General features: G+C 35.4%; 1 protein-coding gene across 10 annotated transcripts in view; it reads right to left on the reverse strand.

Moving 5' to 3' along the window:
- The window catches only part of KIAA1109 (KIAA1109 ortholog), a 217,396-nt gene that overhangs the window by 103,550 nt on the left and 88,527 nt on the right, over positions 1–25,319 (reverse strand). For all 10 annotated transcript variants that reach the window (XM_045987369.1, XM_045987360.1, XM_045987353.1 and 7 more), the window contains 9 exons: positions 17,691–17,971; positions 12,487–12,737; positions 9,584–9,842; positions 7,682–8,519; positions 5,061–5,131; positions 2,897–3,070; positions 2,281–2,401; positions 556–702; positions 33–160 (listed from right to left, as the gene is read on the reverse strand). In XM_045987369.1, coding sequence (XP_045843325.1) covers positions 33–160; positions 556–702; positions 2,281–2,401; positions 2,897–3,070; positions 5,061–5,131; positions 7,682–8,519; positions 9,584–9,842; positions 12,487–12,737; positions 17,691–17,971 — 2,270 coding nt within the window. The remainder of the gene's footprint in view (positions 1–32; positions 161–555; positions 703–2,280; positions 2,402–2,896; positions 3,071–5,060; positions 5,132–7,681; positions 8,520–9,583; positions 9,843–12,486; positions 12,738–17,690; positions 17,972–25,319) is intronic.

Consider the following 25,319-nt stretch of genomic DNA (forward strand, 5'->3'; position numbering starts at 1 on the left):
AGAAAATTATGGCTCAATAAAATCTTTCTCACCTGTTCATACGAACTTGTGTAGCAATTCTGTCAAAACACAATGCTACTAGAGAAACATGAGTCACACTTTTACTAGGAGCTGTACTTGGAGATTCTTCCACTGAGGCTTGTAACAAACATAAGTTTACCTAACACACAAAATGTCATAAATTTCAGAGATACAAAGTGAAATATTATCACTTAAACATAAGATATACAGGAAAATGAAAAACTACTATTAGGAATGGTATATCTATGTGTCTGAGAGTAATGAAGATAAAGCTTATAAACAGACTCATTAAGTAATCATAATTCAATTGTTACTGGATAGATATGGAATATTTTAGTAAATACCAACCAATATTCCATTTATTAAAACTATTTGTATTATTAATTTTTATATTAGATCATCAAAGGAATAAGATATGTATTTTTGATATTATAATCTATTCTACCGCCATTCAGTTTAGTAAATTCAGAGGATTAAAAACCACCAAAATGTTCTCCTCTTTCAGGAAAATTTTTTAAAATATTAAATGGTTACCTTTGGTATGCTAACATTAGCCTGAAGACCTTTAATTGTTACATTATCTTGCTTCATTACAAGATTTGTCTGTGCTTGTCCTTGATTAGTCGTTCCTATGGTAGCATGTTCAGTTTTTGTTCCTCTAACATCTTGTTTGGAAGATAGCTAAAGAGATTAAAGCAGAACTGTTATTTCATAGAACTTTCATAATTTCCATAACATCCACAATAGCAACTTGCTTATTCACTGTGCTCCCTTATGCCCATCTATCTGCCAGCTGCCTTCCCAGTTAGCACCCATACTCTTAAAGTCCAAACTTCGAATAGCTAGGAAAAATACTGGCAGCTTCAGGGCTGAGAGAAGTTGTATAAAATAAAGTGAAACCAATCTACAGAGAAACAGAAAAAAAATGGCAATAAGTATTATTTAAGAATCACTAAAATGTATTTATTTGATAGTATATTCTGGATTTGATAATTGGCTCCTTGTTGACTGGGAATATTTTCAAACTACTTTGATGTATACTCCTCTACCCTAGGTAATGCCAATGTTTTGAACAGTTGGATCATTAAAAATAATCAGCCTCACTTTACCTTACCTCTGGTCTCTTGCCCAAATATGACCCAGATAAATTTGAAAGTCAAATGGAGAATCACCAGAAGAGCATCAGGATATGACTGCTAAGAAACTGGCTCCAGGGGCGCCTGGGTGGCTCAGTGGGTTAAAGCCTCTGCCTTTTGTTCAGGTCATGATCCCAGGGTCCTGGAATCGAGCCCCGCATTGGGCTCTCTGCTTGGCAGGGAGCCTGCTTCCTCCTCTCTCTCTCTCTCTGCCTGCCTCTCTCCCTACTTGTGATCTCTATCTGTCAAATAAATAAAATAAAATCTTTAAAAAAAAAAAAAAAAAAGAAACTGGCTCCATAGCTAGAACTACTGCATAAGTAGACTATCACATATAGAAGATGATGACTTGAGTCCCTGAGGTGAACAAAAATAATCTCAAAAATATTTTTTTTTTCTGTTTTAGTGGGCATCTGTTTTGCCTGCTACTTTATTTTCCAAGCTAAAATTATACCCATTTTTTAATAATCTTTTTATTATGTTATGTTAGTACAGTACATCATTAGTACTGCACAGTACATCATTAGTTTTTGATGTAGTGTTCCAAGATTTATTGTTTGCATATAACAATCTGTGCTCCATGCAATCAATCCGTGCCCTCCTTAATACTCATCACTGGGCTCACCCATCTCCCCACCCTCTACCTTCCTAAAACCCTCAGCTTGATTCCTGGAGTCCATAGTCTCTCATGGTATCATGATAAAATAATCTCAAAAATATGAAGTTACAAATGATCTAATCACAGAGAAAAGCCAAATTATATTATATGCAGCTTTGCTGTCTTAGAAACTGAATGTACCAGCCTGAAGAATGCTCATTCACTCAGGACCAAAGTTCTTTAGGAAAGGCTTACCATTAATTAAGCTACTCCCAAAATAAAAGAAAAAAATAAAGCTACAAATTTAATAAATATTTTATCGCTATTTAATCCACAGTATAGTTATATACATTATCTCTTAAGGAGCCAAAAACAAACATATAAGGAGTATTTAGAAGTGTCCATGTATTCCAATTTAAATGGCTAATAAAATTTTAATATATTCCATTTTTTTTTCAAGTTCAGATATCATGTATACATGAAGAGTACTCAACTTGCTAAACTCATTGAATAAAAAGTCCTTACATTTTCTGAGAAGGTAGTCTTGCTATTTTGGACAGCCTCCCTGAGGACTTTGGCATGGAGATCATCTACAATTGCAGCTGGATGGCGGGTGCTAGCACAATGAACCATTGCTTCAATGTACCTGAGGGAAGAAAAACAGTACAGGAAAAACCTAAATATCACTTAATATTATGGCCTAGTTTATCTAAACTGTTCTGTTATGTTCCATTCTAGAGTCCATTCATGGTAGTTTTGTTTCCCTCAGTAGATTATAAGCTCCTTGCAGGACAGAGTAATCTATTATTTCCCCCTTTATCCCTTCATTAACCAGATAGTAGTAAAAATATAAAAAAAAATAGTAGTTAGTTCCTGGGTATTGGATCATTTTATGCTCATCAGCCCAAAGCAAAAAATGGAAAATATAATGCAATATTAAAATATTGCAATATATTTACCCTGAAAAAGTAACAAATGATAACAGACCTTTTTAAACCTATTTTCATCTTTGTGCAACCAAAACAGCCATCATCAATATTCTTATTCATGAATACGTATCACACATGATAATTATATCACATATACTTAATCATTTTATAAAACATTACTTAAAAATTATATTCTTCAACAAAATTCATACCTGTCTAAAGCTTCGGCTACCAAGGGAGTCAGAACAATATCAACAGTCCCTTTCACTTCAACTATGGCTGTGGTCCTGGTCTGAGAGACTGGCTGATCCAGGGCCCACTCTTCCGTCAATGTTTCATCATCTGTGTTATCAACAGTTTTCTTTTCCAGAGGGGTGTATGGTGTACTATACAATTTAAAAACAAAATATGTATTAAAAAGACCATGAAAAAGAACAGAAGTTAGTGTTTCCTTATGATGAATAATCACTCAAATACACATTTATTTCAACTAAAATTTTCATGGAATCAGACTAGATGCTTATGTCCCAAATGCTTGGCAGAGATAAGTGAGGTGCAAATATGCAAACTGATCAAAGATGGTTAATACATCAAGTAAGAAAAAAAAAAGGTTGATATATTTACTTGAGGGGGCTTTTCCAAATTATGAAAATTACAATACCAAATTCTTAATAGTTCCCGATTTCAATATGCCAAGTTATGGCTTGCACATTAGGTCCAACAGAAATGCTAGTGGCTGCTAATAAAAGTTGGCAAAGCCATGACAGACAACAGAGTTGAATTATTTACGGTAATTAATTCATTTTTTAAAAATGTTCCAGGGTGTCTGGGTGGCTCAGTGGTTTAAGTGTCTGCCTTTGGCTCAGGTCATGATCCCAGGGTTCTGGAATTGAGCCCTACTTCAGGCTTCCTGCTCAGTGGGGAGCCTGCTTCTCCCTCTTCTTCTCCCTCTGCCTGCCACCTCCCTTCCCCCACTTGTGTGCTTCCCCACTCTCTCTCTAATAAACAAATAAAATCTTAAAAAATAAATTTTCCAGAACTAATTTTATTTTTTTTTTCATTTTCCCAAGGCCCTGGACAATTCCTAAATATGACGGCCAATGAAATGTTACTTATAAGAATAAATAAATAAAAATGAGAAGCTGTAAAAAAGATGAAATAAAATAAAATGCAAGGCTAACTACTTACTGTTTATAAGAAAATACACTTATATAAGTATAAATACTATAGGCAGGTTGAAAGTAAAAAAAAAATAATAGTAATATTGGAAAAAGATACTCCATGAATACATATGTATCACTCAGCCTGAGAAAGCTGAGGTGGCTGGATTAATATCAAAATGGACTTAAAAGAATTATTACATGGGCTAAAGAGGAAATTTAGGTAATGATAAAATGATATAAGCAGACATATCAGTGTGTAAAAACTACTAAGAGTTTCAAAATACATTAAGAAAAAACTGATGGGGTGCCTGGGTGGCTCCATTGGTTAACTGACTGCCTCCAGCTCAGGTCCCTGAATCTGGGGCCCCAAGATCAAGCCCCACATTGGGCTCCCTGCTCAATGGTTGAGTCTGCTTCCCCCTCTCTCTCTTGACCCTTCCCGCAATCATGCTCTCTCTCTCTCAAATGAATAAATTAAAAAAAAAATCTTTAAAAATTTTTTAAAAAACTGATAGAACTGAAAGCAGAAATAAATTAACAACTTTAATTAAACTTTACTTTCCCAGCAACTGATAAAAATGGTGAACAACAAACCAGTAAGCTTATAGAAGATTTGATAACACCATCCACCAACTCTGCCAAGTGTAGAACACTACTCCATCCAATAACTGCAGAAAACACTTTCCTTTCTACTGCTTGAGGAACACTTACCAATACAGACAAGCTGGGGTACAACACAAGTCTCAACAAATGTAAAGATCAAAATCATAAAAACCATACTATGTGATTACAAAATGAAATTAGAAATTAAAGACAAAATGATATCTTTTAAAATTCTCAAGTATGTGGAAATTAAGCACTGCATTTCTAAATAAGCCATGGGTCAAAGAATTAAATTAAAAGAGAGACTATGGACTCTGAAAAACAACCTGAGGGTTTTGAAGGGGCGGGGAGTGGGAGGTTGGGGAACCAGGTGGAGGGTAATAGAGAGGGCACGTATTGCATAGAGCACTGGGTGTGGTGCAAAAACAATGAGTACTGTTATGCTGAAAATAAATAAATAAATTAAAAAATAAAAGAGAAAAATTTAACATAGATAAATAATAAAATTTATAGCCAAGTAAAGAATGGCTATTTCTCAGAATAAACTCTACATATCTAATAATCAATAAAGACTGACTTTAAACTTCAAAAGTATGTAACTTCTACTTACTTTGAAGTTGATCCTGAAAGTTGCATTCCTCTGTCTAGTAAAGAATTAGCTGTGAGTCCCTGTTTGATAACCTAAAATAATATAAAATATTACTCACAGGCTAGAATCTTAATGTTATTTGTTCTCTAATTTTATGCTATCAACTGGTATTTGTGAATATCCGGATTACCTTATTAATATGACTCTGATATGTACAACAAAAATACTTAACATATAGAAGCACCTGGGTGGCTCAGTGTGTTTCAACTCAAGTCATGATCTCAAGATCATGAGACTGAGTCATGTGTAGGGATTCTCTCTCCCTCTCTCTCTACCCTCCACCTGCTCATTCTCTCTCTCCCTCTCTCTAATAAACAAATCTTAAAAAAAAAAAAAACTTAACAGACAAATTGAGAAATATCATATAAAATATGAATTGGCAATTTCATTTTCTGACTATTCAGATAAATGACAGGGTAGGGCTGACAATGAGGTTAAAAGACTATACAATTAAAGCTCAAAAGTAAGTGCTTCAAATGTTTTTCCTCCTGAATTCCTTAACAAACTGAGCTTTTCTTAAACTAATTTTAGAATGCACAATCAATTTTTAAGTAGGGAAGACTCCCAGAGAAACATTAAATTATAAGAAAAACTAACATATTGTATGTCCGTAAAAGAAAACAAATAAAATAATACATTTGATTATTCAAACCAAAATGAATCCTTTTATATGTTAGACAGTTATTCAGATTTAATAGAGAAAAATAACTTTCTTACAACCTATATTCTATACTGATTTAGCTAAAGATATGAACTCCTTCACTGACTTATTTATTTCAGAGCTTTGATTGCCTAATCAAACTAGAAAGATTTACTGAAAATACTAAAATAATTCTAACTTCTTAGGTACAATTCTGTATTGGAAGTACCATTAAGTTTTATACTGGAAAATTCATATACCTACATACTTTCACATGGAATAAAGAGAACATTTTGAAAGCTTAATGGGCAATTTATACTGGGCAAGAGGCACAACCTTAAAACTAAAACTTTGGGGGTGCTGGGTGGCTCATTTGGTTAAGAGTCTGCCTTTTGCTCAGGTCATGGTCTCAGGGTCCTACGATGGAGCTCTGAGATAGGCTACCTGTCAGCAGGGAGTCTACCTGTCCCTCTCTGCACCCCCTGCTCATGCTCTTTCTGCCTCTATCTCAAATAAAATCTTAAAACACACACACACACAAAACTTTGTAACTGTCACTAATGTTTCTTCTTCAACACATATTGCTCAAATGTATATATATATTTTTTCCAACTCCATCTATCACATTTCCAGCAGTACTTAAGTCTAGTCTTGTCACCTCTTACACAGACTGCTGCCAAAAGGTTCCTAAGTGATCATCCCACCCTTCCCACTTCATGACAGTTCAATTCTTCTACTCAGTATCCAAAGTACATGAGAGCACATTTCCTTAAAGCTCTCACAGATTTCCTAATGAAATTTCAATGAAATTGTAAGAACTGATACCATGGTCTATAAGTTCTTAATGATCTGTCCCTTGTTTAGGTCTCTAGCTTCAAAATGAGCAGTTTCCCTGCTAACTTACTTATGTGCACTGACTTCTCTCCCACTTGAGAATTTTAGCAAGGCTCCTGCCTGTGCATAGATCTTCCCATCATCAGTTCCTTCTCATACTTTAAGTTTCAGTTTAAATATTACCTCCTCAGTTAGACCTTTCACATCAATACAATATAGGTAGCTCCACCCCACCCCCCATTATTCTCTATTTTAGCATCTTTGGATTATCTTCATAAGACTCTTCTCAACTTGTAATCATATACTTACCTGTTTTATCTATTAACTGTCTGTCTCCCACACCTAAATTCTAAGTCCTATGCCTATTTTCCTCATCACTGCATATCAAATGCCTGGCAAACGGCAGTTCATAATAAATACTGAATTAAGAATATGTAAATTAACTATATAAGTATACACCTTAAGATTCCTTAAGATACCACATAAGATTCCTACACAGTTATTCAGTTCTGTAAGATTTTATCTGCTTAATTTTGTTTTTTAAAATCATAAAAAATTCTCTTATAAATGTATAATTTCATAAAAATAGTTTTCATATTGGCTATTATCACTACTTTGTTAATGTATTTTCAGTTTTCCTTTAAAAAGCCACTATAGAATTTATTACAGAAACAGACAATAATCAATTCCTGCTAAACTACAAAATCTCAAATGTCAAGTGCATGGAATTGAATTTGCACATAGCAGTTACAGATTAAGTAAAAAGAACACCAGCTATTAAAAACAATTTCAAAATTTTATTTTTAAGACACAAAGAAATTTGAATTCAGAGACTTGATCTTAATCTTAGAACATAATGTAGACAGAGACTATATATTAACTGGTTAACATTGTGACAATCAAGTCTGAAACTACTCCTCAATTTGAGATGTTTAAATTTATAATACTCATCAATAATCCTGAGATTTATTGTCACACATGAAGCCATGACTTCAGAAATTCTTTTTCAGTAAGGTAGTTAAAATGACTGAGAATAATTTTAGAAACATCTTAAAAATTGATTTATCTAAGTAAACCTATCAGTGGAAACTAATGATTTAGTTTATACCTTAAAAGTTGGAACAGAAAGCTGTTCAAATGACGATGAGCTTTCTTCACTGGTTGGAGTATCCAGATCAAGGGGACGATGCAATGAGGACTTAGAGGTTCTTTTGTTAGTAGGGTGCTTCACTGACCAATTAATTACCTGGAACTGAGTAAGATAAGTCTGATAACAATTCATCACAGGTTGTTGAGAAGTAATCTGTTCACTCTCTACTGTTTTCTCAACCTCTACAACATATGGATGTTCTATAACATCATCTTCTCCACCTAATGCAGAAACAAATGAAGCCTGGGAAGGATGAGTTTTGAATGGCAGAGTTCGGGGATCCTGAATGGTCTCTCCATGGCCAGTAAGTGGTCCCTCTACACTGTGATATATGGAACCCCTACTGTAGTCAATCTGCTGTGTTTGCTTTTTCTTCTTCTTTCTACCTGGGTAAGTTCCAGGGCCTTCATCACTGCTAATAGGCTCAAATTCCTCAGCTGCAGAAAAGTAGGCTTCGCTATCAGCCATTGACATGCTGGAATCCATTGACCGATACTGATGAAATGAATTGGAGTCTGCCGATGGTGTGTATGGAAATGAACCAAAACTTCTTCTCTGCTTTGGTGAGTCTAATACATTCTCATCACTTCGGGAGACATCACTACTAAACTGAACTCCAACTGTAACAGGCTGCTTGTCCCCATAAAAAGCAGCAGTAAGGCTCTTGGTACTCCCAAGTCGAGTAGAACATACAGAGGCTTGTCGTTTCAAGGGAGATCTCAAAGGAGATTGACCTACTGACTTTTCCTGAGTATTAGGAGACACGGGGCTGTTTCCTGGAATTTCTGTAGGAATGCTAAAATGGAAAGCAAAGCTATTACCATTTACTGAACATCATATAAGTATCAATAGAAGTATTTATAAAATCTTTATAGTAATTTTAATCATTTATTTTGCAAATAAAGGAAAATCTAAAATTTTACAATGAATTATCTATATAAAGTAGTAAAACAGCACAATAAGTGCTCATACTCCATGTAGTTCCAAATAAATCGAGGCAGTTTATAACATAATAAAAACTTAAACCCAGAGTATAATCTTCTATCCATGATTTGTGGACACTAATGCATTTATCCTTTTTTTTTTTTTTTTTAACATCCTTTAAAAGTTTGTCTAACACAATATATCAGGGACCCCTTTGAATAAATGAGAGGGACTAAAGGAGAGGAAAGAGCTATAGATAGCCCTACTATCATCACCTTTAGAAACTGGTGCTAGTGCCATTTACTGAGGCAGAACAAGTTGAACATGACAGGTACAAGGTCATTTTTTATAGGATGAGTTTGAGGTCTCCATGAAACATACAAATAGAAATATCAAAAAGGTAGCTGGGCCTAGAGGCACAAAAGTTTTGGCTAGAGTTTTAGATTTAGAAGATGTTGGCTACAGATCATAACTAAAGCCAAATCATCATTGAAACTATCTAGGGAAACAATATAGAATGAGTGGAGATAAAGGTACAGAACAGAGTCCTAAGCATCCAGCCTGCTTACAAATGGCAGGCTGAAAGAGGAAGAAAAGAAGAAATGGAGGACATGGAAATAGGGAATAAGAAGGAACAGCAAAGGAAGTTGGAGGAAAATCTAAAATTTTTCTATCTGGAGGATGACAAATATTTTCATTACATTTTTCTATATTTTCCTATTTCTGGAATGACACATATATATACACACATATAAATTTTTAATTAGCAAGACAAAAGTAAATGAACATTTAAAAATATGTTCAAGAGGAGAAAAGAATTTTCTATAGTAGGTGAGTTGAGAGGAAAAAAAGTTTTTCTTACCAAAATTTTAAGTAACTACAATCTTATTATAATTTCTAATCTAATCTAGTTTCTGAATATAATTGAATACTGACCTTACATGGCCATCATCTCTTTTTGCATTATGCAAGAATTCTTTTTGAACCAAATGGTCATCAGCAACAGAAGAGGGACTTTCCTTTTCTCCAGCCAATAAAGGCTGTGCAGCACTAGAACTACTATTCTCCTCTGAGGAAGAGGATGAACTATGAGATCGTAATGGTACTTGAAGACTAAGGTGCTGAGTTTTTCTTTCTACTTCTATTCCCACTGATTTGTTTTCCCATTCTTTCCTCTTCATGCCATTCACATTACCTGAATAAACAAACAAAAAAGCAGGTTACATGAACATAATAATTTCAAAAACAATTTATGAAAAATAGGAGCATTTAATCCAATTCCCTATTTTTATAAATATAATCAGTTTTTTAAAAGCACAAATATCCAATTTCACATATCAATATGCTAAACACTATAGAAAGATATTATAGTAAGTATGGATCCAGAGTCCATAGACAGTGAATTTTTTTAAACTTTATTTGAAAATTTTCACACTTACAGAAAACTTTAAAGAATAATACAAAGCTACCATGTATCTTTTACTCAGAATTACCTATTTTAAACATTTTGCCACATCTGCTCTAATATGTATAATACATACATAAAAGTTTTTGAATTGAAAGTAATTTGTAGACATAGTGACATTTTACCCTAGATAGTTAAGTGTTTATTTCTGAAGAATAATATATATAATCTCTACATAATTATCAACTTGGAAATTTAGTATTTATGCAATACTGTTATCTAATCTACCAAGTGCTCTCCAATTTTTTCAACTGACCCAATAATGTCCTTGAAAGCACCTCTGCCCCTTCCAGTACAATATTCAACCTAGGATCATATATTATTGCATTCAGTTGTCATGTATTTTTTAATTTGGAAAAATTCCTCAGCCTTTTATAAAAGCCCTGTGACATGTTATGTAAACTGGCGGTGGGGGGAATGAAAGGAGAGTCCTACTAAATTGCTTAGATTAAAAAACAAACAAAACAAAACAAAAAAACAACTCCTGCCCAGTTTCTATTCTCCTCCAACCATTCCTGTATTACCCAAGCAAAGAGGAAGCTGTTAGTAGGAAAAACACCTCTCCCAGCAGAATGCAGTTCTAGATGGAATTTAAGTGGTAAGAAGACTTTAGAACTTACAATGTAAGTAGCAGTATTCGCTTCTACTACCACAAATGGAAAAATCAGAACAATAAATGTCAAAAGAAAATTGGGTTTCATTCTCTTCTTGGTGATAGGAAACTAGTGGTCACTGACCATCCAAGGAACTCCTGCGTTCTACCATAAGCCCTCCTCGATTCTATTCTAACACTGCATATCTATACTTGGCTCCTAGAAACCTCAACAATCAGAAGTCAGATACTTACACAGGGGTTAATTCTATACCAAACTCATAATGACTTGTGAATTAGAGCTCACTCCTGAAAGAATCAATAGGCGATATAATCACTATTATACATTATAAAAATTACAATGAGCTTTCCTTTTGTTCGGTTAGGGAATTTGTTCTCTTTCTTTTTTTATACCATCTGTAACTCCCCTGTAGATTTTTTCTTCCCTTTGTGATGGTTAAACTTTGATCTGCAGATCAGAATATCAAACAGTGTTTATAATTAGTGCCAGCTGTCGTGCGGTAGAATGAACACTGCGAAGTGGCTTTGATGGCCCTGATTCTAGTTTCTGCTTAACCATCTGATTTTGTGCAATTCTATCTCAGTGATGACCCTCACTTTCTTCACTAGAAGCAAGGAAGATATAGAACTCACATGGTAACTTGAAGATTAAATGAGACAATGTCTGTGAAAACCTTTAAAAGCAAATATTAATCAGATGTAAGAACGTAGTATTTTAAGAAAAATGATAAATTTTATTTAGCATCTTTCCTATCCTTTAAATGTCAAGAACTTTTGATGTTTGCAGATTCTGTAGGATAATCTGCTTTTATTCTAGGCAAAACTGCTGAAGTCAAATAACCTTAAATAAGATGTACACACTTATGTATTAATATTTAGTGAGAAATCATTAAATCAAGAATTTGATATATATAGTCCAGCTCTTTCTTGTAAGAGCTCCTTATACATGGAAAATCAAAACTACTTCTACCCTCCTTTTCCTCTACTGACAAAAGGCAGTGCTGTAAATGTTTTTGAATAGATCAAGGGGGAAAGGCTGATATTAGTAAAATAGCAAGACTTTTCCATATTTCACTTCTTGACAACATGACAACTTAAGCAGTAAATACTGCATTTAATTGTAGGAACATACAACTAAAAAACCCAAAGGAAAATTCACTTCTGAAGTCTTCAGAGGTACGATACTAGATAAATCTAAATCTAGTATACTTAAAGCCACCATTTACTGCTTACAACACACTTGTCTATCTGCAAAGTTATCCTACAGGGTCTAAGCAAAGGCCACATTTCTCTTCTTGACATGTTCAGTTTTAGTGATAAGAAGAATATCCTGCAAAAGAGTTGGTAATATGAGGGCCAACGGTATAAATATTACCATTGATAAGTTTTCCTATGTAAGTAAACTGGTAAAACTGTTACCTGGAAGCACAGCTATTCTTAAGTAAATCTCTGGAAGCTGAGGTCACAGAAAATAAGAATATATAGAGAGAAATACTCAGAACAAGCTTGTCTAGGAAAATCACCAATGTCAACAATAGGTCTGAAGAGTGGATCTACTTTTGCCTTGCATAACTGTAAAAACTCACTAGTATTCTCTGGCTTTAGTTAAATCACCTGCAAAACAAAGGAAGATTATACTGAACCTACCTATAAGACTGCTCAAAAAACTGAGTTGAACAAACTAACACTGAACTTCTCTCAAAAATGGCATAAGGATAAAGATAAAAAAAGATTAGCACAAGTAACAAAATAACACATTACCATCTACAATTTTGGGAATTTCTTTAGTAATAATCCATTCTCCAGGCTGTAGCAGAGACTGTCCATAATACATATCAGATTCTGCACTCGTGCTTGAAAATGCAGAACTACTGGAAGGTGTCAACTCTTCAAGTTTGAAGAAATCTAGGCCAGTTACTGTGCCACCAAAGAATCTGCAGCCACCGAGACAACCACACTTGTTCCTACACCTCTTATTCTTCAGGGTATCATCTGGCCACAAAAACCACAACCTAAACAGAACCCAAAACAAAACAAATTAAAAGCAACAACATAACAAAAACTCATTAGGAAATAAACTTTTTGGCAGATAATTAATTAAAACTAAGTTAATTGTTAATATTTTTAAAAGACAACGTAAACACAAATACAAAAGCTTATTTTACTGTGGAATGTCTAATCATTTTGCCTTTCTTAAAAAAAGTCTCACCATGATGAGATGAAAGTAAGTAGGAAAAGAGAGAGAGATACATTAAAAAAAAAGAACTAAAAAGAAGTAAATATAAAGATCAGACATTTAAATCCAATTTAAAAATAGTAGTAAATATTCTCAAAAGGACGAAAAATTTTAAACATCAAAGTAAAACACGGACAAAACTATTGGTACAGATTATACTAAATAGATAATTTATCACCCTTAGCATTTCAGAGCCTATTTCACAGGCAAATACACCAAAATACTATAAATGTAGAGCAAATAAGAAATTTATTTCTCAATAAAACCAAAATAATGCATTCTATGTATTAGAGGAAAAAACTGTAATAATTTTGTAATAAGGACTCAGAACAAAGTCTTAAGAATTAGGACAGTGGGAGAAAATGTGTGTAAAATTCTTTAGGTTCTGTAAATGATCCACACAAAAGCCCGTCAGTATATTAACTTTCTTAAAAAAAAATTCTATAATGCAAATATGGGAGATAAATATTCATTCTTCTTTTTTTTAACTTTAAATAATAGAATTACCTCATATTAACAGTCTGTTTTTCTAAGTATTTTTACATGCATTATCTCATTGGATCCTCAGGGCCCTCAAGGAAGACAGAATAGGTATTATCATTTTCATTTTACATTCTCTCCTTTATATTTCTTGAACATATTGATATGTGCCCAAGTACTGTGCTAGGTGAAACTGACAGTCACAGTCTTATCCATATGAAGTTCAGAGTACAGAGGCAAAGACAAGCCAGAAACAAAATATCTAATCATAAAATGTACTGAGTGCTATGAGGTAAAAACAAAACAAAACAAAACAACACGAGGTGTTGTGACAAGGAAAACAGAAGGAAACTTTCGAAAAGTAGTATTTGAGATGTGAAAGATGAGATGAAATACATCAAAATAGAAGTGCAACATCAGTCTAGAAGACAGTAGGAAAAATGTAAGAAAGTCTTACGATTAGTGAGAATCTGACATATTACTTTAGTTAAATGTTACCAAATTCAAATCACTTCTCTAAAGTATTAAGATTCACTCAGCAAACTACTGCAAATACTGTAAAAATAAAAGACCTTATATATTATACACACTTTTATATTTAGCTCATTTGTGTAGCAACAGGCTTAGAAAAATGCATACGTTTGCATTCATCTAGGTATGGGTTCAAATTCCAGCTGTGCCACTTAGTAACTCTAGGACCTTGTCAGATTAGTTAATATTTCTGAGCTTCAGTTTCCTCAACTTTAAAATTGTGGTCTGATACATCTAATAAGACTGTTTTGGAAATTAAATGTAAAGCCCCTGATATAAAATCTTGAATATAGAAGTTGCATAACAAATGTTAGCTCCCCTTCCCTCCCTTTATTACAATCCAATGCACTAGTTCTCAATTTTAGCTTGCATTCGAATCACCCTGGAGGGCTTATTATACTATAGAGTGCAGGGCTGCACCCCCAGAGTTTCTGACTGAGGCCTAGTAAGACCTGATTATGTAAACTTCTAACAAGTTCCAAGGAGACACTGGTGTTGGTGGTTTGGGAACCATACTTTTCAAAAACACTAAAGAAACTAATGACCTGTGTATCTAGTAACTTTTCCAGTTATATCAAAAAAGAATACAGATAGGCCCCCAAACTCCTGGGAATCAGATATGCACAAAGGCAGCCAAATCTGAAGGTCAGTGAGTTACCATGTTGGGAGAGGGAATTGCCAATATGCCCTAAACATCCCTACCTGTTTTTGCTGGGTATGCCAAGTATGCAAAGCTATGACCAGGCCATTGCTTGGGACTGTACTGGCAGTAAACAACCTAAAGAGATGAGGTAATGTCTCACCCTGGAAAAGAGTAGATTTGCTTTTATGTACTATAAAAGTCGTAGAACCCTTAAGTTCAATATTCTTCTTCTATAATGCACCCCCCCGTGTGTAGATACCCATCATGGACTTTTTGCATCACCTCCAAAGGATTCATAAATATGGGTACCAGATATCGCAAATAAAAGTAAGTTTGTCCTATGCAATGTATGGGACAATATGACACAACTATCCTAAAAAGTTATTTGTTGCATATCTCAAATTCAAATTTAACTAGGCATCCTATATTTACTCTGGCAACCCAACTTGGGGGACACAGGGGACCCATGCAAACACATATGACTCTGGTTCATACTTTGGTTGTAATAAAGTCTTTTGTCCTTGACCAGGAGTTTTGTGTCTTCTGGCAGCACCCATGAAACTGTGGCAGGGTAACTTGTTAGCTTGCAAGTAGCGTAAAAACCCACTCTTCACAATTATTAACCAAACAGAGCACTGAAACCAATCTAAATGGTTGGACTTACTTGAACACCTGGAACTTGAATCACATGGTGCCATTTTCTTCACTTCATTAGCACCCTGTTCTACAATCTGACCTAATTAGACCCAGGCACTTTGTTCATAGTTACTGGCTTCCTGAGCAATAATTAACAAAGAAACCCACATTTTTTTTAAAACATTGTTCTCCACACATGAGCTTCCATACTTAGATTTACAGGATGTCAGGATCTTAAAGTAACTTAAAAGATTAATGTAATCTCAGTAAAAAAAACTCAGAATTTTTTAAAACTAGACTAATAGTTCTTTTGGGAAATTAACAAATGAAAACACCTAAAAATTTGTGACAAAATGGAAAAATAAGTGTGTATTAGGTATAAATTTTTACTCCTGTATTTGAATACATATTTGCAAAAAAATCTATTTACACCCTTGGCTGGATTAATACAAACACACCATAAAAATCCAGATAGAGGGACACCTAAGTGGCTCAGTTGGTTAAGCATCTGACTCTTTTTTTTTTTTTTAAGATTTTATTTATTTATTTGACAGAGAGAGATCACAAGTAGGCAGAGAGGCAGGCAGAGAGGCAGGCAGAGAGAGAGGGGGAAGCAGGCTCCCTGCTGAGCAGAGAGCACCATGTGGGGCTCGATCCCAGGACCCTGGGATCATGACCTGAGCCAAAGGCAGAGGGTTTAACCCACTGAGCCACCCAGGCGCCCCTAAGCATCTGACTCTTGATTTGCTCTTAGGATCATGAGATAGAGCCCCCGACTGGGGTGCTAAGCATGGAGCCTGCTTAAATTTCTCTCTCTGCTCCTGCCCCGCCCCTACATGCACAGGCTCTCTCATTCTCTAAGAAAAACAAAAATAAACAACAAAACAAAAAAAACAGAGTTTAATGTTAACAACAATAACAACAAAAGGAATAGGGGAAAAAAAAAAGAAAACATAGATGCCATGTGATTACTAGCAAAAGAAATATTTTCTCAAATTAGTACAAGAAATTATAAAGGTTAAAAACTGACATATTTGAAACACAAAAATAAAGTCTGTACATAAGACTAAAAAAATTTTAAAAAGAAACAAATTGCAAAATATTAGTAACAAGGACTACTGAAAGGATATGTAATCTATACAACAGATTTAAGAGCTCTTAAAAATTGGTAAGAAATATACCAATATGCCAATAAATTAAATATACATAGAATAATAAGACGCAATTCACAAATGAGGAAATAAAAACCACCAATAAATACAAGAAAAAAATACTAATCTCAGAAACAATGAAATGCAAAATAAAACAGAAATATCATCTTCCAGTTATCATAAAACATATAAGGGAAGCAAAGATGCAGTGAGACACAGACTCAACTTAAAAAGTCACTGGGAATATAAGGTGAAATAATCTTTCTGGGAATTTGGGAATGCATATCAAAAGGCTCAGTTTTTAGCACAGTCACACACTCCCTTTTTAAGGAAACTTTAAATTTAAAGAACATGTGGGAAAATATTTTATGTACAAAAAAATGTTTCTCTTACGATTATATATAATGAGGAATTTAGAAACATTTTCTATGCATTTAATGAATAAGGGCAATGGCTAAATAAAGTACAATGTATCTTTTTGATGGTATATTATCATTTATTTTAAAGGAAATTTATAAAATTTTTGATCATATGGGCAGATGCTTAGGATATAAGTTTAACGTTAACATGCAGAATTTATTTCAAGTATAAGAAAGATACATTAAAAATATGGGGAAGAAATATGATAAATTCAGTGTGGTAAGGTTATGGTAATTATTTTCTTTATTTCTTAATAGTTTTCTCCATTTTTAAAATAAGCTCAATTAACTTTATAATGAGGGAGATGGGGATGGAAAAAGTTATACTGGCAGTTTAAATAGGTATGATTCAGTAAGAGGCTCTGGCAACTTTTTAAATGGCAGATAACAATTATTTCTTAATGACTGTTTCTTGAGGATTAGATTCCCTTAGTCTCCCTTGCAGTTTTGAGAGCCCACAAAAGAAGAGTTTCGTAGAGTATGTGGTGATAGCAATGATGTTTTCTAGAAATGATGAAATGAAAGCGGCAAGCTGTGGTGAGAAAGAAAGAGGGGTAGTGCTCTATAAAATGTTACTTGGGAACTAGTAATTTAAGCTCATTTCACTGCTATTACACATAGTTTGGGCTTAGAGACACATTAAAAACAGTGTTATTTCCATTAACTGCACCATTACAAGAGATGAGGTATATAACATATTTACTTAAATATCAGGTTCTTGTATCTTTACTGAGGCGTACCCAGCACAATCATATTTAGTCTTTATGTAAAATGTTCCTATTCCATTCCTAACAGTGGAATTTCCTCTATAATTATAAGGTAATTTTCATCTGAACTTGGGATGATTAACTTCCCTAAATTTTACTTACCTCTTAGTTCTGGCATCATGAGTTTCTAGGAAATGTCTTTGAGCCTCATGTTTAGAATGATGATCAGCAGCTAATGCAATATCAACAGTAATGAGTCCTAAATTGGCTGACCCTGCTTCAAGCCAATAAGCCCTCCGTAGTACTGCAGGCTGAAGTCCAACTCTGGAATTATTTAATTGTTCAATGTACTGTCTCACTTGAAAATCCTGAATTGCAGCACTTATTCCTTCCCCAACCGACTGATTGTGGAGATTACAGTTTGCAACTCGAATTGCACCCATCTAAATTAAATAAAGAAAATGAAATAAAATGTAGTTTCTGCATTCTTAAGCAACTTAGAATAAACTACAGAAGAGGTATCATTTCAAATTTCATGAAAGAGAAAAAGGGGAAATGGAAAAGAAAAATGCAACAGAAAAGTAAACATTCAATTAGTAAAAAAAGGATAAAAGGAAAAGAACTTAAGTCAAAGGGAAAACAAGAAAAGAGGAAAGAAATGTTGGTAGTAAGTAATAAAATCACAAACTTTTAACAAGGCTTAATTTTAAGCAGTAACTCACAAAGCAGAGGTGGCAAACAAATCTCTTCAGTAGCCAAGCAGGATATAAATGTACAAAACCTAAAGGCAGTCAAAATTCAAATTGCCTAAAGGCAATCAAAATTTAAAAACACTACCAATTTAATCCCCACCATAAAAACAACCTCCAAGCTTACATCCCTGCCATAAAACAAAGTTATGATAATTCCGTTAGAGTAAAATAGTAGTGAAAGCATGCTTTAAGAAACAGACAGGAAGGGAACATGGACAAGCCCAAAACAGAAAGTTATCCCCTGGAATTCTGTAGTGTTCTGTGAGATGGCAAACTATAAATGTGTGTTCTATGTCAAGAAATGGAGGTTTTGAATCTTGGCATCTATAATCATCAGGGATATTGGTCTGAAATTCTCCTTTTTGATGGGGTCTTTGCCTGGTTTGGGGATCAAGGTAATGCTGACCTCAGAGAAAGAGTCTGGAAGTTTTCCTTCTGTTTCTATTTTTTGAAACAGCTTCAAAAGAACAGGTATTATTTCTTCTTTGAATGTTTGGTAGAATTCCCCAAGGAATATATCAGGTCCTGGACGCTTATTTTTTGGGAGGTTTTTGATCACTGCTTTAATTTTGTTACTAGCTATTGGTCTATTCAGGTTGTCAAATTCTTACTGTTTCAGTCTTGAAAGTTTATAGGTTTCCAGGAATGCATCCATTTCTTCCAGGTTGCTTAACTTATTGGCATATAGCTGTTGATAATAATTTCTGATGACTGTTTCTATTTCCTTGGTGTTAGTAATGATCTCCCCCCTTTTATTCATAATTTTATTAATTTCAGTCCTTTCTCTTTTCTTTTGGATTTGTCTGGCCAGTGGTTTATCGATCTTATTAATTCTTTTAAAGAACCAGCTTCTAGTTTCACTGATGTGTTCTACTGTATCTGTTTTCTAATTCATTGATCTCTGCTCTAATCTTAATTATTTCCCTTCTCTTACATGTGGTAGGCTTAATTTGTTGTTGATTCTCCAGTTCTTTAAGGTGTAAAGGAGCTTGTGTGTTTGGGATTTTTCTACATTTTTGAGTGAGGTTTGGATGCTAATGTATTTCCCCTTTAGGACCACCTTTGTCATATCCCATAGGTTTGGGGCTGATGTGTTTTCGTTCTCATTGGTTTCCATGAATTGTTTAAGTTCTTCTTTGATTTCCTGGTTGATCCAAACATTCTTGAGCAGGATGGTCTTTAGCTTCCAAGCGTTTGAATTTCTTCCAAACTTTTTCTTGTGATTGAGTTCCAGTTTCAAAGTATTGTGGTCTGAGAATATGAAGGGAATAATCTCAGTCTTTTGATATCAGTTGAGACCTGATTTGTGATCCAGTACATGTTCTATTCCAGAGAAAGTTTCTGTGCACTCAAGAAGAATGAGTATTCTGTTGTTTTAGGGTAGAATGTTATGTGTGTATCTATGAGGTCCATCTGGTCCAGTGTGTCATTCAAAGCTCTTTTTTTGTTGTTGCTGATTTTCTGCTTAGATGATCTGTCTACAGCTGAGAATGGAGTGTTCAGATCCCTCACAATTAATGTATTATTATCAATATGTCTCTTTATTTTGATTAACAATTGGTTTATGTAGTTAGCTGCTCCCATGTTGGGGGCATAGATATTTACAATTGTTAGGTCTTGTAGCATAGACCCTTTAAGAATGATATAGTATCCTTCAGTATCTCTGACTATAGTCTTTAACTTAAAATCTAATTTGTCTGATATGAGGATTGCTACCCCAGCTTTCTTTGTGGTCCACTGACATGAAAGATGGTTCTCCATCCCTTTACTTTCAGTCTGGATGTATCTTTAGGTTCAAAATGATCCAACAGTACATTAAAAAGATTATCCACCATGACCAGGTGGAATTTATTCCTGGGATGCAAGGGTAGTTCATATTCGCAAATCGATCAATGTGACAGAACAAATTAATAAGAGAGGAGAGCCACATGGTCCTCTCAACTGATGCAGAAAAATCATTTGACAAATACAGGATCCTTTCCTGATTAAAACTCTTCAGAGTGCAGGAACAGAGGAAACATTCCTCAATTTCATAAAATCCATCTATGGAAAACCCACAGCGAATATGATTCTCAGTGGGGAAAAGCTGAGAGACTTTCCCTTAAGATCAGGAACACAAAAAGGATCCCCACTCTTGCCACTATTGTTCAATACAGGACTAGAAAGTCCTAGAAACAGCAATCAAACAACAAAAAGAAATAAAAGGTATTCCAGTTGTCAAAGAAGTCAAACTCTCTTCACAGATGACTTGACACTTTATGTGGAAAACCCAAAAGACTCCACCCCAAAATTACTAGAACTCATACAGCAATTCAGAAATGTGGCAGGATACAAAATCAATGCACAGAAATCAGATGCTGTCTTATACACTAACAATGAAACTGTAGAAAGTGAAATTAAAGAATTGATTCCATTTACAAGAGCACCAAAAACCATAAGATACCTTGGAATAAACCTAACCAAAGAGGTAAAGGATCTATACTTTAGGAACTATAGAACACTCATTTAAGAAATTGAAGGAGACACAAAAAGATGGAAAAACATTCCATGCTCATGGATCGGAAGAATAAGCATTGTTTAAATGTCTACGCTGCCCATAGCAATCTATACTTTCAACACCATCCCAATCAAAATACCATTGGCATTTTTCACAGTGCTAGAACAAACAATCCTAAAATTTGTATGGAACCAGAAAAGACCCCGAATGACCAAGGAAATGTTGATAAAGAAAAACAAAGGTGGGGCATCATGTTGCCTGATTTCAAGCTATATTACAAAGCTGTCACCACTAAGACAGCATGGTACTGGCACAAAAACAGACACATAGACCAATGGAATAGAGTAGAAAGCCTGGATATGAACCATCAACTCTATGGTCAAATGATCTTTTACAAAGCAGGAAAAAATATCCAATGGGGGGGAGGACAAAAAAAAACAGTCTCGGGAGGAGTCAAGATGGCGGAGAAGTAGCAGCCTGAGACTACATCAGGTAGCAGGAGATCAGCTCGATAGCTTATCTAAACATTGCAAACACCTACAAATCCAACGGGAGAGCGAAGAGAAGAAGAACAGCAACTCTAGAAACAGAAAATCAACCACTTTCTGAAAGGTAGGACTGGCAGAGAAGTGAATCTAAAACGATGGGAAGATAGACCGCGGGGGGAGGGGCCGGCTCCCGGCAAGCGGCGGAGCAACGGAGCACAAAATCAGGACTTTTAAAAGTCTGTTCCACTGAGGGACATTGCTCCAGAGGCTAAACCAGGGTGAAGCCCACGCGGGGTCAGTGTGGCCCCAGGCCCCGCAGGGTCACAGAAGGATCGGGGGTGTCAGAGTGTCGGAGAGCTCGCAGGTATTAGAACGGAGAAGCTGGCTGCAGAGACAGAGCCGAGGACTGAACTCTCAGCTCGGGGTTACCTTGAACTGGTCGCGGGCTGGGTGAGCTCGGAGCGCGGCTAGAGGCTGGGGATACGGGAGTGATTGGGTGCCGTCCTCTGGGGGCGCACTGAGGAGTGGGGCCCCAGGCTCTCGGCTCCTCCGGGCCGGAGACTGGGAGGCCTCCATTTTCATTCCCGTCCTCCAGAACTCTACGGAAAGCATTCAGGGAACAGAAGCTCCCAAAAGCGAACCCGAGCCGATTACTTAGTCCCGCCGCTGGTAAGGGCGGTGCAATCCCGCCTCGGGCAAAGACACTTGAGAGTCACTACAACAGGCCCCTCCCCCAGAAGATCAACAAAATATCCAGCCAGGACGAAGTTCATCTATCAAGGAGAAAGCAGGTTCAATTCCTAAGACAGCAGAGCAATTCCAGAGGAGGAGAAAGCAAAGCACGGATCTCATGGCTTTCTCCCCATGATTCTTTAGTCTTGCAGCTACTTCAATTTAATTTTTTTTTCTTTTTTCAATTTTTTTTTCTTTTTTCTTTTTTCTTCTTCTGCTAAATTTTTTAAAACTTTTACCCTTTTCTTTTTTAACGTTTTTTGACTAGTTCATCTAAATATATATATATTTTTTCTTTCTTTTTTATATTTTTTTATTTGTTTTATTTTTTAAATTTTTTCTTTTTTTTCCTTTTTTTTTTTCTTTTTTTTTTTCAGAACCTGTTTTTATCCCCTTTCTCCCCCCCACAATTAGGGGTATCTTCTGATTTGGTTACAGCGCATTTTTCTGGGGTCTTTGCCACCCTTTTAGTAGTTTATTTGCTACTTCATATCCTCGTATCTGGACAAAATGACAAGGCTGAAAAAATCACCACAAACAAAAGAACAAGAGACAGTACCGAAGGCTAGGGACCTAATCAACACAGACATTGGTAATATGTCAGATCAAGAGTTCAGAATGACGATTCTGAACATCCTAGCCGGGCTTGAAAAAGGCATGGAAGATATTAGAGAAACCCTCTCTGGAGATATTAAAGCCCTTTCTGGAGAAATTAAAGAACTAAAATCTAACCAAGTTGAAATCAAAAAAGCTATTAATGAGGTGCAATCAAAAATGGAGGCTCTCATTGCTAGGATAAATGAGGCAGAAGAAAGAATTAGTGATATAGAAGACCAAATGACAGAGAATAAGGAAGCCAAGCAAAAGAGGGACAAACAGCTACTGGACCATGAGGGGAGAATTCGAGAGAGAAGTGACACCATAAGACGAAACAACATTAGAATAATTGGGATTCCAGAAGAAGAAGAAACAGAGAGGGGAGCAGAAGGTCTATTGGAGAGAATCATTGGAGAGAATTTCCCTAATATGGCAAAGGGAACAAGCATCAAAATCCAGGAGATGCAGAGAACCCCCCTCAAAGTCAACAAGAATAGGTCCACACCCCGTCACCTAATAGTAAAATTTACAAGTCTTAGTGACAAAGAGAAAATCCTGAAAGCAGCCCGAGAAAAGAAGTCTGTAACATACAATGGTAAAAATATTAGATTGGCGGCAGACTTATCCACAGAGACCTAGCAGGCCAGGAAGAGCTGGCATGATATATTCAGAGCACTAAACGAGAAAAACATGCAGCCAAGAATACTCTATCCAGCTAGGCTATCATTGAAAATAGAAGGAGAGATAAAAAGCTTCCAGGACAAACAAAAACTGAAAGAATTTGCAAACACCAAACCAGCTCTACAGGAAATCTTGAAAGGGGTCCTCTAAGCAAAGAGAGAGCCTAAAAGTAGTAGATCAGAAAGGTACAGAGACAATATACAGGAACAGTCACCTTACAGGCTAATAATGGCACTAAATTCATATCTCTCAATAGTTACCCTGAATGTTAATGGGCTAAATGCCCCAATCAAAAGACACAGGGTATCAGAATGGATAAAAAAACAAAACCCATCTATATGTTGCCTACAAGAAACTCATTTTAGACGCGAAGACACCTCCAGATTTAAAGTGAGGGGGTAGAAAACAATTTACCATGCTAATGGGCATCAGAAGAAAGCTGGGGTGGCAATCCTTATATCAGATCAATTAGATTTTAAGCCAAAGACTATAATAAGAGATGAGGAAGGACACTATATCCTACTCAAAGGGTCTGTCCAACAAGAAGATCTAACAATTTTAAATATCTATGCCCCTAACGTGGGAGCAGCCAACTATATCAACCAATTAATAACAAAATCAAAGAAATACATCAATAATAATACAATAATAGTAGGGGACTTTAACACTCCCCTCACTGAAATGGACAGATCATCCAAGCAAAAGATCAACAAGGAAATAAAGGCCTTAAATGACACACTGGACCAGATGGACATCACAGATATATTCAGAACATTTCATCCCAAAGCAACAGAATACACATTCTTCTCTAGTGCACATGGAACCTTCTCCAGAATAGATCACATCCTGGGTCACAAATCAGGTCTCAACCAGTATCAAAAGATTAGGATCATTCCCTGCATATTTTCAGACCACAATGCTCTGAAGCTAGAACTCAATCACAAGAGGAAAGCTGGAAAGAACCCAAATACATAGAGACTAAACAGCATCCTTCTAAAGAATGAATGGGTCAACCAGGAAATTAAAGAAGAATTGAAAAAATTTATGGAAACAAATGATAATGAAAACACAACGGTTCAAAATCTGTGGGACACAGCAAAGGCAGTCCTGAGAGGAAAATATATAGCGGTACAAGCCTTTCTCAAGAAACAAGAAAGGTCTCAAGTACACAACCTAACCCTATACGTAAAGGAGCTGGAGAAAGAACAAGAAAGAAACCCTAAACCCAGCAGGAGAAGAGAAATCATAAAGGTAAGAGCAGAAATCAATGAAATAGAAACCAAAAAAACAATAGAAAAAAATCAATGAAACTAAGAGCTGGTTCTTTGAAAGAATCAATAAGATTGATAAACCCCTGGCCAGACTCATCAAAAAGAAAAAAGGACCCAAATAAATAAAATCATGAATTAAAGAGAAGAGATCACAACTAACACCAAAGAAATACAGACAATTGTAAGAACATACTATGAGCAACTCTACGCCAACAAATTTGACAATCTGGAAGAAATGGATGCATTCCTAGAGACATATAAACTACCACAACTGAACCAGGAAGAAATAGAAAACCTGAACAGGCCCAAAACCAGTAAGGAGATTGAAACAGTCATCAAAAATCTCCAAACAAAAGTCCAGGGCCAGATGGCTTCCCAGGGGAATTCTACCAAACATTTAAAGAAGAACTAATTCCTATTCTCCTGAAACTGTTCCAAAAAATAGAAATGGAAGGAAAACTTCCAAACTCATTTTATGAGGCCAGCATCACCTTGATCCCAAAACCAGACAAGGATCCCACCAAAAAAGAGAACTACAGACCAATATCCTTGATGAACACAGACGCAAAAATTCTCGCCAAAATACTAGCCAATAGGATTCAACAGTACATTAAAAGGATTATTCACCACGATCAAGTGGGATTTATTCCAGGGCTGCAGGGTTGGTTCAACATCCACAAATCAATCAATGTGATACAACACATTAATAAAAGAAAGAACAAGAACCATATGATACTCTCAATAGATGCTGAAAAAGCATTTGACAAAGTACA

This window comes from Meles meles, chromosome 2 (assembly GCF_922984935.1).
Source record: "Meles meles chromosome 2, mMelMel3.1 paternal haplotype, whole genome shotgun sequence".
NCBI lineage: Eukaryota > Metazoa > Chordata > Mammalia > Carnivora > Mustelidae > Meles > Meles meles.